General features: G+C 41.4%; 2 protein-coding genes across 2 annotated transcripts; one reads left to right on the forward strand and one right to left on the reverse strand.

Moving 5' to 3' along the window:
* Positions 1-744: 744 nt before the first annotated feature.
* On the reverse strand, positions 745-9117 carry top3a (DNA topoisomerase III alpha). Its single transcript, XM_036552930.1, has 19 exons — positions 8710-9117; positions 8439-8498; positions 7979-8052; positions 7807-7882; positions 7571-7679; positions 6976-7119; positions 6532-6702; positions 6305-6405; positions 6007-6081; positions 5812-5894; positions 5498-5705; positions 5168-5353; positions 4833-4962; positions 4163-4276; positions 3755-3920; positions 3412-3564; positions 2946-3068; positions 2072-2805; positions 745-1274 (listed from the first exon to the last, which is right to left on the reverse strand). Exons 1-19 carry the CDS (start codon positions 8896-8898, stop codon positions 1120-1122), a joined length of 3051 nt encoding a protein of 1016 aa, XP_036408823.1. The 5' UTR covers positions 8899-9117; the 3' UTR covers positions 745-1119.
* A 475-nt stretch (positions 9118-9592) lies between these two features.
* On the forward strand, positions 9593-15359 carry smcr8a (Smith-Magenis syndrome chromosome region, candidate 8a). The gene is made up of 2 exons (XM_036553604.1): positions 9593-12409; positions 13333-15359. Exons 1-2 carry the CDS (start codon positions 10071-10073, stop codon positions 13787-13789), a joined length of 2796 nt encoding a protein of 931 aa, XP_036409497.1. The 5' UTR covers positions 9593-10070; the 3' UTR covers positions 13790-15359.
* Positions 15360-18173: the final 2814 nt, after the last annotated feature.

An 18173-nucleotide genomic window follows, 5' to 3' on the forward strand; every position in this document is an offset into this window, starting at 1 on the left:
AGAAAATGTGTGAGTGTTATGCAAGATAGAGGACCCAGTACACACAAGAAATACTATGAATATAAATATAAAATACATTTTATTCCTTCATTTTCGCATTTTATACATTAACATTCAATACACTTCTCTGTATCCCTTAGACTTTGTACCCATTGCAGCTTAAATTAAGTACATCCAACTATAAGACAGTGTTCATATGCACTTGTGAAACAACACAAAGTGAACAGATTAGCATGTTTGAGCTCTAGATAGAGCAAGACAAGCATGAGTGATCTACCGTAGCTACAGGGAAAAACAACAAAGGTCAGATAAGGCATTGACAGTGTGAATAAAAGTAACTACAGACAAATGTCTGCCCTACAATGTTTCAGCTCTGCTCAGTTCTGTGTGAGAACATCTCAAGGTTTCAAGCACTCAACTGAACCGCGCAGTGTTTTAAATATGCACTGACAGATTTCTGAGGTGCAAACGCACTGGCATTTCCTCCTAGATACAAAGAAGTTGAGAAACCTACCAAGCTGCACTGGTGAATTGTCTCTCCGAGCACACAGAGCAGAAGGAACAAGGGCCACACCCAATAAAAACATATCAATCAGTCTTCTACAACACTCGCTGAAGAAAGGCTGAAAAGGCAAAACTCAAAGCTTCAGTTTTATTTTTAAATATTCCTCTCTGGTTCTGAATCATAACTAAAGCATAAATTTCCACATTTACCTCTAAATGGACATATCAACGTAAATAACATGCCATTGTTTGTATGACATATGCTGTAGATTATGCTGTAGGAGAAATACAATTTTAATTATAATATACTTAAGCAGAAAAATATTGCGTTTGCAAAATGCGAAATGCCATTTTCGCAATAATGCGAAAACCATTTTCAAATGCACGCTGGTTATTGATCCACCAAGCCACTGAAAGGAAATTTATACACCAAACAGTTTCAGCAAACTGAACCCAATGACAAACAAGAGACACAAAAAAGATTAAATACACTCATTTTTTTTCTTTAAAGTGTAAACATTAATATATAAATTGTTCGCATAAATATTTACTGGGTGCAACTGTTATTTGTGTAACTATGGGTGTAAAACACCCAAAGGCCAGCGAGGCAAGGCCTTACTGGCCCTGTGGGCACGTGTTCCGTGTGTGGCCAGGCTGACGGCACAATCCACAAGTCCTGGGCCTCTTGGCTGCTGGTGCCTTGATTGACGTGCTCCCACCTGTCTTCCTCTCCTTCACACCCCTTCCTTCAGCTCCAAAACCCCCTGGAGCTAGTGAAGTGCAAAGATGTCAAAGGTAAGCGTTATTTTTCTTCCAGTGCCAACACATGCCAACAAAGACAACTTGCATGGAATGAAGGTGAATATCTGCTTTTGAATAGCACTAACGGGTTTCAGTCTTGTCTGCTCAAAAGCTGATATGTACAGTAACATTCATTAGACCCGCTTTGGAATCCTCCAGTGTGGACAAATCTTCCAAAAAGTCTTGTTAAAGACTTGGAAAGCCCTGAGAGAAGGTGCCATTGTATCACTGAAATCCCATACAATGCATTCACTAGCCTAGAGGATAGGTGAACTGAAGCCACAAAGTTTCAAATGATGTTCTACAACACAATGGGAGCCAATTCACAAAAATCATTAGAAGGTCTAAGATATCACATGCCTTTCCTGCCACTGGCTTTTAAGCTGTATTTTTAAAATTGTGATGAACATGTGTGTTAAATTATTGTAGGTCTATTATTACTTGAAAAAACATCTTAATTTATACTATTAGGCAATTATGGATATTCTACGATCACCCACCACATGAAGATTCAACCATACTTTCCTTTGAAATGATATTCTGATATACAAGGCATTTTTTGGCTCAATTCAGCCATTAGTACAAAACAGTAATGGAAAGTGAAGCTTCATGAATCCCTAAATGGCATCAGTGTTTTGCTAAGGTGCTCATTGGTTTATAGGAGTCTGTGATTGACAGTAAAAGGCAGCTCCACCCATGAAGGGGTTCATCAGGCCTCACTCTCATCACAGCTCAAAAATGAACTGCTCTAAGAAGGGAACAGTACCTGGCGGTTCGTTCTCATCTGCCCACTGGAAGAAGCCGCACTGCTGGTCCCGTGGCTTGCCGCATGTGTGGAAAGTTCGGCCCTTATTAGGCCCTTCCTTCATGACGGTCCGCGTCACAGCCGGCTCATTACAGTTACACATGGCGGTCCCCCCACCGCCGCCAAAATCCCTCCTGTTTGCCGCAGGTCTGCCGAAGCCACTGGAACTGGGCCACATGTTTCCCCCGCCTGTGGAAGGTCTTAGAGGTTGAGGGGTGTGGCTGGGGAAGTTCCTGCCCCCTGTCTGCCCGCCCTGCTCATTTGATTGGTCAGCCCACAGGAAGAAATCACAGTTCCCCGTGTTGCACTTGTAGAACTGCCGGCCTTGGTTGGGCCCCTCTTTTCGCACAGTGAGGAGGATGGCGTCCTGCCCACAGTTACACACAGTGATGTCATTGCTGACCCTTGCCTGGGGCTGTTCTTCCCACGTGGGCTGGGGGGCAGGAGCTGGTGTTCTGCTGCTCTCTGCTCTGGGCTTGGGTAGTGGACGGGCCCTTGACTGGTTCCTGGGAGCTCTGTTGGATGCTTGCACAGTGATGTCACTTCCTCCTCCTCCTCCTCCTCCTCCTCCTCCTCCTCTCAGATACTTCAAGTTGAGGATCTCTCTGAGCATTTCATCACACCCACCAATGCAGCCCACAAACTCCAGTGGCATTGTGGGAGGCAGGCTCCCCCTTTTGAATTTGAATTTCAGCCTGTAATCAATACACACAAGATGATGTTAATGTTATAAAGTCACCAATGAATTATTTAATAAAATCATAACTAGAAATCATGGAAATACTGTACTGACTAGAAAGGGCTGAGAAGGGGGTAGAAGTAATTCACCACTTACATGTGCACAGGACCTGGGTGACAGGTTGGGCAAACACTTTCATCTCTGCTGACCTCCAGGACTGAATCAGGGAACCACACAGAACTCTTACAGTCTGGGTATCCAACACAGCTGAGGAACTTCCTATATGTGGAGGAGAGAAGCAACAAACAGCATTAGCATGGACCCTTACCTTCAGTAAAAGCTCTTAGCATGTTGACAAAATAAATCTCTGAGAAAGTGCTGAGTTTGGACAATCAGCCTAGTACAGTTCATTTCTTTCATCTCTGCTTTGTGTGTCTACCCAGACACCCCTAAAGTGAATTGCAAAGCTCACAATTTCAACTCAGCTGGACATTCTACTGAAGAAATTCAGCCTAACAACCTTCACCAAACCTAAAATCTTAAGGTCACAAGCTCAGCTCCTAAGCCACTACTGTATATCACAGCATAAGAGAAGCCACGGCCAACTGTGGCGGTCTCTTACCCTACACCATCCTTCTTCTTCTTGAGCATCATGTCCCTGTTGCACTGAGGGCATTTTCGGATGGGCAGGGGCATGTCCATCCTCATGTCCGTCTCCTCCTGCTCAGTGTGTTCCAGAGCCTCACCCAGGTAGGTGGAAAGTGCCTCGTCCAGCCTACAACAAGGATGGAGCCAGACAAACACTCATAAACCTGGACAAGAGGTGCAGGTCTTGGGGCCGCCCAGCGTATTTTCAACACCGGACGACATTTTACTCCAAAAGAAACTTTACAGCAACTCATTTACAGACATGTGGAATCTTCAGCTTCAACTGTTCTCACAAAGAGTTCTCTCTCCCCACTCACTTCTTGGCCTTCCTCACAGACTCGATGAAAACGGCCTTGTACTTTTCCACGTGATGTCGGAGCACAGCGTGTTTGTCTTTCCTCCCCTCTGAGACCAGTTTGAGGTCAGCCTCCAGTTCTGCTCTCAAATCGGGCTTGGACATCTCATAGCCCATTGAGTTGTAGCCTGCAGAAGGACCATGAAACAGAACATTCTTTAAAAACAACACTCCTAAACCGGCTCTATAACAACAACTAATGTACATGTCCAATATGTATATATTCCCCCATTCCAAATCAGTCCGGGGGAATAATTTAAGTCTGACCATATTCTTTTTGCCATGCTTATGTAAACTGTATATATAAGAAAGAGGCATATTTCATAACCATAAAAGGTTACTGCTTGACAAAGTAGACTACACTCTTTACCCTCCACTAGGCCCATGCCTAGCTCTCCAGGAAGGAACCTCTGATCAGCCGTCAGCCCCACATACATTCGGGTCTTGATAGTCTCTATATGCTCAGCATGTGTGGCATCAGTACCTGAGGAACAATGAGAATGAGACAGGTTGCATCCTCCAATCTGGCTCTGACATGCTTAAATATGATCATCAGGGTTTGATTGGACAATAATTCAAATATTTACTTAATAATTACTCAAAAACTTACTTTTTTCCCAAATATGTATGCACATAGTTACCCTAACTCAAACTCAATTTAGATATTAGACATATATTACATTTTCATTACATTCATTTAGCAAATGCTCTTATCCACAGCAACTTCCAGCACAAGAAAACAGAAGTGTATCCACCCAAGTTAAATAAGCAAGAGTGTCAGACCAGGCTAACAACACTGGTCTGGCTTCAAGCCATTGAAGCACTACCTCAAGTTAACCTGTGTTACTCTGAAACTAGACAGCCTGAAAAACATGGGAAGTCAAGTACATACACACCATATATCTCAATATACATGATGAATCACACATGGAAATAAACCACTAATATCTCAGAGAAAAACCCCAGATCCCCTGTACAGTCCTGGAACAATCTGTAAAAGCATACAGTGCCTTTCATTGTATTGCCAAGCAGCAGCATACCAATGCCATGCTTTTCCATGAGAGAGATGAGGTCAGCCTCAGTGAGCAGCTGCGGTGGGCTGGTCTGTCCATCCACCATCTCTATGGCAGTGGGCTGGAACTGGGAGCCCTGCTCGTAAACTGGTATAACCTTGGGCCATAGACAAACATGTCATGTGAGGGTTCAATGACAACTTAACTTAACCACACCCCTCTACTGCAGAACATAGACAACCCAGCTACACAGCAGACTGAAGGAGACACTGTCTCCTTTTTCAAAGGAGCCACACTGTATATAAGCAAATGAAACCCAGCCAGTGGGCCTTTGTGGTGACTTCACAGACTTGGCAGATTACCTTTGTGTACCACTTGTCGTATGGGTAAACGTCCAGGTAGTTTCTGGCAGTGATCATCAGCCCGTGTGCGGTGAACTTCTCCTGGGCGATGTCAATGTCGACCGTGGTCTCCTGCCCCTGAGCATCCTGGGAGCAGCAGGCCAGGAAGTGACGTACGATAAACTCGTACAACCGCCGCTCGTTTCCCTGTGGGATCCCATGTACAGTCACGGTAAATAGCTACAACTTCCCAGCTGATTTGATTCATTTTTTATTTTTGATTCACTTGATTTTTTTTAAGCATGTAGATAACACTGTGAACAACTGCACTGTGTAAAACAACAGAATCACCTGCAGGGTGCTGGTATACTTCGTGGGGTGAATAGGTGGATGGGCCTGGTCAGATTTGTTCCCATTTCGGGGAGTGGGACCACCCCGATCCAGAATACGCTGTGCAAATGCCCCCCACTCATTATCCTGGGTCTGCTGCTCCACCAAGGGGGTAAGATTCAAGGTTTTTGGGAACATATTGGTCTCCGTACGGGGGTAACTGATGAACCTTTAATACATCAAACATGACCACAGATTAAAACCAGCAGTTACACTCTGCTCCTGTGTAGCTTCCTCTTTGGTAGTATAAACTGGATAAGAGCAACACATCCTACCCTTGAGTGTACAGCTTTTCAGCTGTTTTCATGGTTTCCTTAGCACTTAATTTCAGTTTACGGGATGCCAGTTTCTCAAGTTCCTACAAAAAATAGGAATAATGCCAATATTATTTCCCAAAGTATGCACATACTCAGATTAAATAAAGAATAAAAGCACGGTGCAAAATAGCTTTGCATTCATTTTGTACTTACCACAGTGTCAAGAGGTAAAGGTCTCCATTTGCTTTTGGGCTTACTTGTCACACCAACAACAGTGGCTACAGGATCCTAGAAATCAGAAATCACTTCTTTACAAATCATGGATTCAGAACCCAAAGTATGTACAACGTGCAATCATTTACCTATAAAAATTAAACTTTTCCCCAACAATGAAAAACAACATTGGTCTCTAGTCTAAACAGGAGTCCTCTAAAAAGGTATGCAGAGATTTAGTCTCTGACTGGCAAAAAAAAAAAAAAATTCTATACTGAATCAGAGGAAGTGCACAAACCTCCATACAAATCTGGTAGAGAACGAGGCAGGCAGTGTGGTTGAAGAGCCGGTGTCGTTTCCAGCTGAATTCCACCGCCTCTTCCTCAGTCTCGTGGAGCACTGCAGGACACGCGGGTTTCAGAAACACAAAGGCCGTGAGTTTCATGCAGCAGACGTCCTAGAGGCATGCCACACAGTGCTGGTGGTGGAGTATGAGAAAGGGAATGCACCTGTCCTCATCAGTACCTTTGATTTTGAAAAAGGTCTCGGGAATGAAGGCCTGAATGGCTTTGAACCTCTCCACCACAAAGCCCAGAGTGGGGAACTGGCAGCTACCATAGCTGATGAGCTGATTGGACAGGGCGGCTGGAAATATCTTCTGCAGGCGCAGAGTTTGGAACCTGGTAAATGATGCGCCTGGAAAAGAACAAGCTCAACTATATCTGGAACTTCAATCGCTGAAATTTTGACATTGCCATATAGTTTCTTTACTTTAAAGCAAAACCTATGTGTGAGATAACCTCTGAGCATGCATGTACTCTGGATGTCTAAACAAATGCTTAGATTGACAGATGGAAAGAGACAGACCAGAAAAGTGGGTGAGCAGACACAGACTTGTTCTAAATAATCAAGGCATGGAGTAGTTTAGAGTGCTTGCTGAAGAACAGAAGAACAGAAGTCTCTCTTTACCAATACGAAGGTCAAGCTCCTGTCTGACATCCACAGCATCGCTGACATTAATGTCTGGCTCGGTCAGAGTCTCACAGGCCCTCCTGATGGAGTTCGGGGTGATCTCTGAGAAACGAGCTCTGAACACCTGAACATTCGGCTTCACTGAAATCAGAAAGAGTAAACATGCACAGTCTTTTAAAAAGGGAAGCATCCAATTGGTCACTTCATGAAAAAGCAGAGGTAGCAAACTACTCCCAATCCAATCGTTTTTTTTTAACTAATTGGGAGAAATGAATATGACATTCTGATGGATTATCGTCTCAGTTGTGTCATGAAGAGTGTTTAGAATTTTATCATTTCATAAACATGACAGTGACTTTCACTGGATGTTAAGGAACTCAAGTCTGCTTCATTTCAAACCAGTTCAGATCCAAATGGTTCCACACCACACCTCCCCAGTGGTCCCAGTTATACTGTTTACCTTTAACAAATAATCTTACATTACTGCCAAAGATTTCAATCATAGCTCCAAAAGAAAAAAAAACACATCTTTCTTTCAATCAAAAGAAACTAGGTGTTAAAGTAAGAGTATTAAAAAAAATGCAATAATCACCTGCTTTACAGACATCAATAATCTCAAAGCCGATGTTCTCTCCCTCACGATCGCAGTCAGTCCAGATGACAAGAGCCTGACACTGTCGGACCTCTTTCTCCAGGGTCCTCTGGAATTAGGTATGCAATGTTAGACCACTTGAGAGGGAAAAGGTTCAGGCCCTTGAGAGGGTCAATCTAGTTCATTTTGGACTTCATTGCTTTCAGTTATAAAAAGAAAAAAAATACGTAGACTACCTTTATCTGAACAAAGTTCTCAGGGCAATACTTTTCCACTTCTGCATCAAACAGCAAGACCGGATTACAGCTGTGCCTACAATTGCAAAAAAAGGTCGTATACAACAGTGCCTTAACAATAAGGAAAAAATACTAATGAATCCTCCTGCATTTTACAATAATGCCCACTCACCATTTCTGGAAGGGGGCTTTGAACTCCAGACCTAAAAGATGTCCTGAGACTGATGTCATGGAAACAGTCACATCCTACGCAGAAAATGAAGTATACCAAGTCAAACTACTGACAATGTTAACAGGCAGAAACATAAAATATGATAAATAAAATTTAAAAATAAAGGTTTTTTTTCGTCCTTTGCATGACATTACTGATAATTTGCTTACCAGAGTTATCTTACAAACTTTACCATATGTACCACATGTGTACCACATTTACATAGCTAGGTATTTACTGCAGCTCCTCTATATAACTTCCTCAAGTGTAATAAGAATGCAACCAGGAGATCCTGCCATCGTCTGGAAACAAGTCCAGCTTCTTAATCATATGCTGTATGACTTTCCAAGGACAACCACTGTCTTTCACCTATCAAATCACACGATGTGTCAATTAAACAGAATTTTCTGAAGATACCTACCTGTCCAAAGAGGTGATATTCATACTCATAGATTTTATTATACACTGAGTAGCCTTCTCTCTGAAAAGAAAGACAACCAAAGTCAATTTACGAAAACCTGAAATGTTTCACTGGAAAGGTAATATATCACTTATTGGGGGGGGGGGGGGGGGTGTATTGGCCGGTTTTGATTATTAAGAGGGTGACAACCCCGCCATCCCCCCCGTAATTTACGACGGTTGCTCCATAGGGCAGCTATCCTATATGTATAACTGTGCACCTCCATACTCACCCTCCGTGCCCTGCCGTTTGACATGATGTCCGCAATCCCTTTGGCGGCATCGTTCTTCTCTGCCACACACAGGACCTTCTTGATTTGAGTTCTTCGGATCATGTTAGCAGCACCACGTATAGAAAACCTGTTCTGAACTGTTAATCGTAATCCAACACGGAAAAGTGACCTTTCTAGTCTGTAGATCATCCTAATCTACTTGCTGGTTCTGCAAGTAGCCACTTACTCGAAATCTGCGAAGGGCCATGTCTGCGTAAAACGTACAGTCCTTTCTCAATCCCATCACATAATTTGACGTGTTAAAGTGTTCTTGCAAGTTATCTGACCTACTTCTGTTGCAAAATCATGGCATGTACAGTTACATTCGCCACTTAGCTCATTAGATAACTTTGTTGTTGTCAGCATTAGTAGCTAGCCGATATGAACAAACATAAGAGTTCTCACTAGCTAACGGCCATAAATCATGAAGTGAGTTTGTGATAATCGCGATATGTAGACAAAGTGTAAAATGCGTTTAAATCTGTATCAGTAGTCAGCTAACTACGTAAATAAATAGCAATACTATATTTCGTGTGAGTATTTCTACCCCAAAGTTTCCAAATTCGGCGCCTGTACTGGACTGTCGCAAAAACATGTCGCAAAGCAGTCTACGTTACAGCAAAAACTACAAGTCCCAGATTGTGTTTGGTCGAGGAAATTTTTTGTTAAATCGTTGGTACACAGAAAATATATTTTATTTGGAACCAGATGTCAGGATAAGCAAAATATTCTCATGTCAGGAATATTTTAATGACACAAGACACGGGAGTGCAAACAATTTCTTGTAACGAAATAGTCACATGGGTAGCTGGCTACCCAGATTTAAAAATGGCTGCTTTTTCATAATGTTGGCATCTCACAAGACGTACTGCATTGACTTCCCTGCTAGGGATGTAGGGTCATTTGCTTTAGTGTTTCCTGCTTTGAAACGCCACGGTGAAGCTAAATTGGCATGGCATGGGATCTTAAGTGACTGACTAACGTTTACTAGTTTTCTGTACGTTGAGTGTGTGTGCATCTGCTTGATGGTGCGTTTTGTTGACATCCGTTGCTAATTAGCTAATTGCTTTTGTTTTGAGATCGTAACTGTCAGACATAACCAGCTATACGATAGCATTTTAAGTTGTATTGAAACGGGACTTGCGAAATGATATGTCATAATATATTTATTTTTATATGACATCAGACTGGCAACGGAGCATCTGAATCATAGCTAGCTAGCTAACTAGGTTTGTCCATTACTGGAAAAAATATGTGACGACAGCCTTCAAAATTGCTGGATGATACCTTTTCCCCCATGCCATTCCTAAAATACAGGCAGTATGATTGGTTCGCCTGATTTGGTGGCATTTACCAAAGATGATGATTTTGGGGAGGTGTATGTTGATCCATGCCTACTCCCAGAAGAATTTTCTGTGCCTCTTTTCACACACGTTGGAAATTCAAATCCGTGGTCAAAGACTTCCTATGCTAAATTCTCAAAGGATTTTATCCTCATCTCTGAGTTTTCAGAACAAGTCGGGCCACAGCCTTTGCTTACCATCCCAGATGAGTCCAAAGTTTGTGGCACCTTCGACCTCAACTACTTCTCTCTGCGGATTATGTCTGTGGATTACCAAGCCTCTTTCGTGGGACATCCTCCAGGGTCTAACTACCCAAAACTCAATTTTGTTGAGGACTCAAAAGTTGTGCTTGGGGATTCAAAAGAAGGTGCGTTTGCTTACGTTCACCATCTCACCCTCTATGACTTGGAAGCTCGGGGTTTTGTAAGGCCTTTTTGTATGGCCTACATCTCAGCGGATGAGAGAAAGATCATGCAGCAGTTTCAAGAGCTCTCCTCTGAGTTTTCCAAGGCCTCCGAGTGTTTGAAAACAGGAAACCGGAAGGCGTTTGCCAATGAGCTGATCAAGAAATTGAAGGACCTTGAATACACCAGAACTGTGTTGCATAAAGAGACAGAGCTGCAGAAGAAGAACACTGGCTGCTATTCAACACAAGCAATTGAGAAAGCAAATGAACTAGCAAATGTTGAAAAATCCATATATGAGCATAAAGACCTTTTGAGGCAAATCACGTCCTACCCAAACAGAAAGAGGAAAGATTGTGAGTTTCTGCCGTATGACTCAGTCAAGCCCTCTGACTCAAATGAAGTGGACCAGAAATCCACATCTAATGAATCCAACCCAGAAGATCAGTCAGAGATCATTAGTAGTAAGCGCAGACCCTCTTACACCCCTCAGCTTATAAAAGGAAAGTCTGCAAAATGTTTTGATAAGCGCCTGAAAACGCTCGAGGAGCTCTGTGATTTATACTTCTTCCACCAGACAATGGATCAGCTTAGGCTGATTGAGAGTACTTTCCGAGGAGACCTGTGCTACATCTATACCAAGCAGATTGACCAGGCTCTGCTGAAAAAACAGAAAATCACCAACTTCCTCTTTGAAGAGTACAAAGACTGGGAAGAAGAGGAGGCTTTGAAGGAATTCTGCGGAGGGAATCTTATTCCCACTGACAACCTGCCACCTATCTGCATTGTACCAGATGAGGCAGAGACCCTGGAGTCCCATACTTCTTGTATTGAGGGAGCGCACACTAAAATGGAACCAGAAACTAGTGAGGAAGGACTTCAAGAAGCTGAGCTGACTGAGTCCAGCCCCTGTGACCTCACACAGGAGACTTCTGATGAAGGTGCTGATGCTGAAATGAGAGGGAGCCTAAGCAGCGCCGACAGTGGTGAAGTAACTGGACCTGAGACAGCCCTCCATGTTGAGAGGCCTCCTGAAAGTTCAGATAGTTCAGCTGATCCTCAGCCACAGTGTGCTGAAGTTGCTGGAGGGAACACTGTAAGTGCAAGTGATAGCAGTGATGACAGTGCTGAGGTTCCAAGTGCCACTTTTTCTCTTGTACCCGAGTGCCCAAGAGCATCCTACCAAAGTGCCATTTATGAAGAGGAGCCCACTGTGAAGGTCTGCACAGATGTGGCTCATAAACTGGAATCTCCTGTCCTGAGTCAAGAAGTGAAGGACAACGGTGTTTTAAAAACGGGGACAGTGGTCCAGGTAGATGCAGCTTGTTGCATGGGGCAGGAAGGACTTGTTTATGAAGAGCCTTCCCCCGAGTTGGCACAAGAGTGCTGCGCAGACGCAGTGATCAAGCAGGAGCCCCAGTCTTGCCTTCAGAGGGACTCCACCCTGCAAGCAGACTTCACTCTTAGTGCGACAGCCTTGGCAGAAGGCCCTTCAACGGGACTCTCACCTTTTGAGCAGAACCCTGACTCTCTCTCCGACGAGATTTCCAGAATGTACCTGGATGACGTGTCTGACAGTACCAGCTTTATGAGTACCTCCACTAATTCTGACAGGACGTCGTCTCCTTTTCTGTACGGCAACTCCCTTACTGTGAAGCAGAAGAAAAGAGCAGGACAGAATGCTCTGAGATTCATCAGACAGTACCCCTTTGCCCAGCAAGCTATATTCTGCCTTCTGAGTGGAAGGACCTTGGTAGTCTTGGGAGTTGATGAAAGGACAGTGAGAAAGCTTGTGAATGCCCTATCCATCTTTGTGCCCAATCTTGGGAAATATGGTGAAACAGTCCAGCCTTGGCTTTCATCTCCTTTCCAGCTGACAGACCTGCAGAACTGGAAGCTCATTGGCCTTCACAGGTAAAACACTTTGAATTAAAATCCATATAGAATGTACATTAATTGACAGATCTGAGAGCATGGGCATATTTTAATACTATGGGATTAATGAAATGGTCCTATGTGTGCCTGTTTTTGTAGCTAACAGCCTCTGCTTGTCTGCCTGTCATGCTCATTGCCTGTAGTTTAGTTCCCATAAGCACAGAATTGTGTTTTACACCTCAAGTCATCAGTGTGTCTAAAAAGCCATTGTTCCCTTACAGCTCACATAACTCTTCAAATGGTAACAGTCTTTGCAAGAAACTTCAATGTGCATGTCAGGGTTTTAAGTGGAGTGTTAAAATCATTTGAAGCATGTTTTAAGCCTGAATCAACTATTACAATACTTTATATTGCTTAGAATAATTATTCACAGGAACAGAAGGGTCAATAGGACTTCATTATTAGCCACGAGTGAAAGTATATTCTGGCCTTCTGGAACAGTTTTTTTAGTTGTTTCACAGATTTGACCTTCAGCTGAGTTCAGGCTGGTAGTGATGACAGCAGCACAGTGCTGTGAAAAGAACACTGGCAGGCTTGCTGCTCAGTGGGGATATGAAGTATCTCAAGGACTGCATTCAAAGTACAAATATAGATCTGAATGATGGGCAGCACCCTCGCCTGTGTGAAAGTGATGTGTCATGATCAGCGTGAGAACGCACACAGAATGTGATCTTAAAATGGCTTTGTTCTGTTCTTTTAATGATTTAATGTAGCTGATGCTTTTAGAGTGCAAATCAAATAAAAATATTAATATCAGATCCTATGATCTGAATATGCAAATATGCATAGCTCATGAAGGATAACATTGTGGTTCATAAGGGGGCCAAATTCTTCTGTCTACTCTTGCCTGAACACCTGAAACTTGAATGTCAGCTCAGTGTTCCTTTTGTGTGGTCTGCCAGGATGGCTTCTCCTACAGGTTCCAGCATGCTCCACTCCCTGAACCGATACAGTCGCTACATAAGCATTCTGGACACCGACCAAAAGACTCTGCGCTGCCCACCGTACCGAGGAGCCCTGATTGGTCGGATGGCAGACCACCGCACCCAGATAAAGCGTGGCAGCACCTACTTCATGCATGTGCAGTGCCTGCTCACTCAACTGTGCTCCAGGGCTTTCCTCTACACCTTCTGTCATCACCTCCACCTTCCCATCAGCCCCAGCGAAGACCAGGTCTCTGTGGCATCCCGCAGGACCGCCTTCCTGCAGCAGCATTTAGGCTATAATGAAGAGGACAGTAAAATGGTCCAGTTCCTGTCTGAGCTCATAAAACACTACTACCTTCAGGGGCCTAGCAGAACGGTCGGCCCGCCAGTCTTTTGCGTTAGCTACATTCCCAGCTTCCTGTACAAAATATAGGCCTGAATGTGTCACATGCTGGAACAAAATGTCTGCGATGTTCTGAGAATCTGCTTCTGTCTTATCCTGGTTGAAACAGGAGACCAAGAGAAATAATTAATTGGAATTTTTTTTTTGTCTGTTTTGGTGATTCCTGTTTGTGCTCTGATGAGCAGGCTCTTTATAGGACGCGATTGCACTGTTGTAGTTGTAGATGTCTGTCTCTGCATTGTGCTCACTTTATATGTAAGTGGGTCCAAAACACTAATGCAACAATAGCCACTGATACCTATTACTACATGAAACACTACAAAACATCTTGCAGCTAACAAGAGTTGTTTGAAAGATGTTGTCTCCAAAATATTTACTCTTAATGTGGTTGGTCATAAATAATACTGATTTCATTTATATTCAGCTGACTACAGGTAATGCTTTTTAGTGTACCATATGTTACTGGGGAAAATGGTACTTAAAGCACAATGTATTTTCATACAGTTCTATCTGAGAGTAAGTGGTTCATTTACTGTGCTGACATGTCCACTGCTGAATGTTTAGATGGTCAGGTGATGTAATGCGGTTCAGCTAAGTTAGTGTTGAGTTGTAATGGTACATGTTATGATCATAGGCATATAGATCAGCTGTGCTTGTACCTTATGTGTGACCAAACTGATACCATCATCAGCAGTTTTAAACCAGCACTGCTTTTTGAGTCTGCAGTCATACAAAACCAGTTTGAGTTTGAAGTGTAATTGCACAAAAAATAATAAAATCATTAGCTGTAATCAGCCTGTTTAATTCTTTTCTATGATTTGAAGGAAACATCTCAATAAAAAAGATGGCTTTCTTGAAATCTCAGTCAGAACAGGAAATGGTAAAACTCTTCTGGTTCATATTTTCTTATTAGTCATGTTTATACTTCAAACTGACCATTATGTCAACCCTTAATCTATGCAGAACAACATGCAATGTTTTACAGTTTTTTTTAGGAAATACAGTGGATGTAAAATTAATTGTTAAAAGGAACATGTAATGTTTTTAAACTAATTTGTCATGATTCCATTTTAGAAAAGCTCAAACCCTGATGATTGTATATTATTTAATGTAGAGCTTTGAATCACAATGGGCATGCCCATTTATTTCATATCCACCCATCGGTGCAGTCAGGAAACTACCGATTACCAAAATCTTTTTACATTTGAGTAAGTATCAGGTTTCCTCAGCTTGGCCTCAGATTAAAGTTCAGGGCCCCTTGAATGTTATGCATGTACAAATGGTGTAATGTAAAGATTTGCTTTGCGAAGTTTACGTTTTCATGTTTACAAAGTCTTGAATACCATTCCTGACCACATCTTTATTGTAACAGGCCAGTGTTGTGGATCATGTTCAGTAAATGGTTAAATGTTAATGATATTCACTGCTGTGCTGAACTTGTGAAATTTTGCGTTTGTGAGTGTGATTAGCTGTATTATGGTGGCATATCATTATGTTTTGCAACTCGATTATCCTAAGCTCAGCTTTGTATTGTTCTAACTTTGAATTAGTATGTTTTAGTCAGTGTAATTACAGGTTTCAAGGACAGATTATGGCAATAACACAAAGTTTTAGTGTTCAGTGTTTTCAGATGTCTCCATATTACCAAACAATTGATGTATCTGCATTTAATATTCCACTGTACGGCCAGCAATTTGGAAATAGGGAATCGGATAACAGCTTTGTAGAAGTTCTGGAAAAATTTAGTTTTGACTTTTTTGTCATTTTCAAGTATTCAGATATTTCTTCATTGACTCAATATTTTAGGTTCATTATTAAATGTACTCATATACTACATGCAATGTGAAGAAGCAGCAAGTTTTGAATGTAATTTGCAGATAAGCCATATTGTAATCATAGTTATATGGGGTAAGTGCTCCCTCTCATTTTTCCATTTCACTTTATCTAAAAATCATGTCAAGCCATTCAGTATTTTTGGAAAATATTATTACCAATGAATGATTTTTTTTCCTTTTTGTAAAAAAAAAAAAAAAAGCTTGTTAAAGCTTGACATTGTACATTTTGGAATCTGAATAGATTTATCAAATAAGATTTTTATTTTATTTCAGAGCTTTGTTTAATCTGTATACCATGTGCTACCCCTAAATCTTTTAAATGTGAGATTACTGTAGTAATGTAAGTGATATGTTTATATTTCACAGTTTACACAAGGCATAAAATAACAATACAACTTTAAATTCTTCCCTTTGCGGAAAATATTGGATTTGATATGTAATATAAAAAGGTTCATTCTGGGAACAAAACAGAAGCCAGACCCTGTTGGTTGTCCAGTTGCATTCATTGTTCCTCACAGAGATTAAATAAGGTGATGGTGTGTCCGTCATACTGTTTTGTTGTCTGGTTTATGTGAGAGTGGTTTTGTGAAAGTTGGGTCGGACCTTCACATTTATAGATTGTGAGAGATCATGATCTCATGATATTAATTTCACAATTTAAAGAAGATTTTCAGGATGTCTGACCTGTAACACTTTACATGTAGTTTTTAGAGCTACTGCAACCCCTGCTATTTACTTACCATTATGTCTTATTACACAATAATTTTAAAACAAAGTAATACTTTGTGAACTATTGTGCTTCAGGAAAACTTTACTCAGACTCCACACATTTTCTTTTTTCTGTTCTAAATGTCTCTTTGACTAATCACAGTGTCATGTTTAGTAAAGTAAGCAAGCTGATGTCTAGTGTCTGTCCAGCATGAAATATCTAAAATAATGTGGTCTGTATGAATGCAATTTCCTGCTGATTTTACACAGGAGTGTTTTGACATTAACAGGGCTGTTTTTGATTGTTCTGTTTGAATTTGTTTTGATATCTGTGTTTTGTGTTCACAGTCAGATGTAGACATTAGAAAAAATATCAATATTTAAATCGTTTAAAATAAAAGAATTAAATTCAGTTCATTCTCCAAGAGTTGTCTTTAAAGTACTGAGCTAACACTAAAAACAAGGCTGCAGTCTAAAGAAAAAATAAACCTTTGTGTCAGTTCTGTGTCAGTTGTCATATTGTCAATGAAGCAGTGCATTGCTTATATTAATGTAGATCAATGCATTCTAAAGCACAGGTAATGAATGGAAAGGGAACAGTAAACCAGGTCTGTGTATAGGTAAGAATCCTTTCACTTATAGTTTTCAAACGCATACTTAAGACAAATGTACAAAATCTAAATTATAGACACCAGTTGTTGTTGAAAAAACATAATTTCACAATTTCCAAAAAATGAGAACATTTGCAACATTAATAGCTGGACATACACTGCACTTTATTGTTGCCTACTTACCTGATTCTGCTATTCCCACACACAATTTCACAAGACAATTACATCACCAAAACAAACAAAAGTAAACACAAATAAATCATCTTATGAAATAGGGCCATGGATGTGTCAATTCGGACACTGGGGAAGGAATAAGGTTGCACTCCTTATGATAAGGACAAAAACCAAGTTTCCTCCTTCAGTCTCTCTCTGTTTAACATTTTTAATAATGATGGTGGATTGCATTTATATAGCACCTTCAATGAATCTCAAAGTGTCTTGCCCAATGTTTGTAGGAAGATGGTCGTCTGTAAACAATAAAGTAAAAGATGTGAGCATTTTACTTCAGTGGGTACTTGACATTATGAAATATCAGGATAACTTGCAACACTTTCCCACTGTTTCAGATGAGATTAGATTATACAGTAGAAAGCATTTGTAAGGAGTCTGACCTCAGCACCATTGTGGTTATTTCCAGGAAAAGGGCCATCTCTCAGTGCCCTATAGGTATGGGGTGACATGGCCTTAATGCACACAGTAATTCATGGTCTTACTCCTCCTCCACTGAAAGAGCTTTTGATTCTGTGCCCACATACCATAAGGCAAATAAGAAACTCCACTAGAGGAAATAGTGTAGTACAATACATATCCACAGAATCTGGACAATTAGTATTTATGATCAAAGCTGCAGTGAGGTCAGGAGTGTGGCACAGTGGTAAGGAGCAGGGCTCATAACCAAAAAAGCACCCACAAGTGACAAGACTTCCCAAAGACGTTTAATCCTCATTCAAAAACATACCTCACTCTGGTGCAAAGTCCCCTTCAAACATCACCAGAGGTGCTTCACATTAGAGGAATGCACAACCACGGACATGTGACTGCCCTCTGCAGGAGACTGCATACAGCCTGTCCAATTTGTGTTTGATTTAACAGAAATCATAATATTTACAAGAAAGCCCTGCTGAATTGTGTATGCTTTCTGTTAAATGTAATGTAAAATGTAAAATGTTTTCTACTAAGTGATCTCATCAAGGTGACACACCACGTTTGCACTCTCTACTTGACCTTGCGAAGGTGGCACACCATATCTGCATAGGAATG

This window comes from Megalops cyprinoides, chromosome 19 (assembly GCF_013368585.1).
Source record: "Megalops cyprinoides isolate fMegCyp1 chromosome 19, fMegCyp1.pri, whole genome shotgun sequence".
Taxonomy (NCBI): Eukaryota; Metazoa; Chordata; class Actinopteri; order Elopiformes; family Megalopidae; genus Megalops; species Megalops cyprinoides.

What these genes read in the sequence shown, in the direction of transcription:
- top3a (XM_036552930.1), bottom strand. Translation starts at nt 8,898, where the DNA reads ATGATCTACAGACTAGAAAGGTCACTTTTCCGTGTTGGATTACGATTA. An exon ending in GACCTTTTTCAAAATCAAAG is followed by an intron (nt 6,406 to 6,531) that starts GTACTGATGAGG and finishes CGTGTCCTGCAG; the next exon opens with TGCTCCACGAGACTGAGGAA. An exon ending in TCTGTGAGGAAGGCCAAGAA is followed by an intron (nt 3,565 to 3,754) that starts GTGAGTGGGGAG and finishes TCCTTGTTGTAG; the next exon opens with GCTGGACGAGGCACTTTCCA.
- smcr8a (XM_036553604.1), top strand. Translation starts at nt 10,071, where the DNA reads ATGATTGGTTCGCCTGATTTGGTGGCATTTACCAAAGATGATGATTTT. An exon ending in AAGCTCATTGGCCTTCACAG is followed by an intron (nt 12,410 to 13,332) that starts GTAAAACACTTT and finishes GTGGTCTGCCAG; the next exon opens with GATGGCTTCTCCTACAGGTT.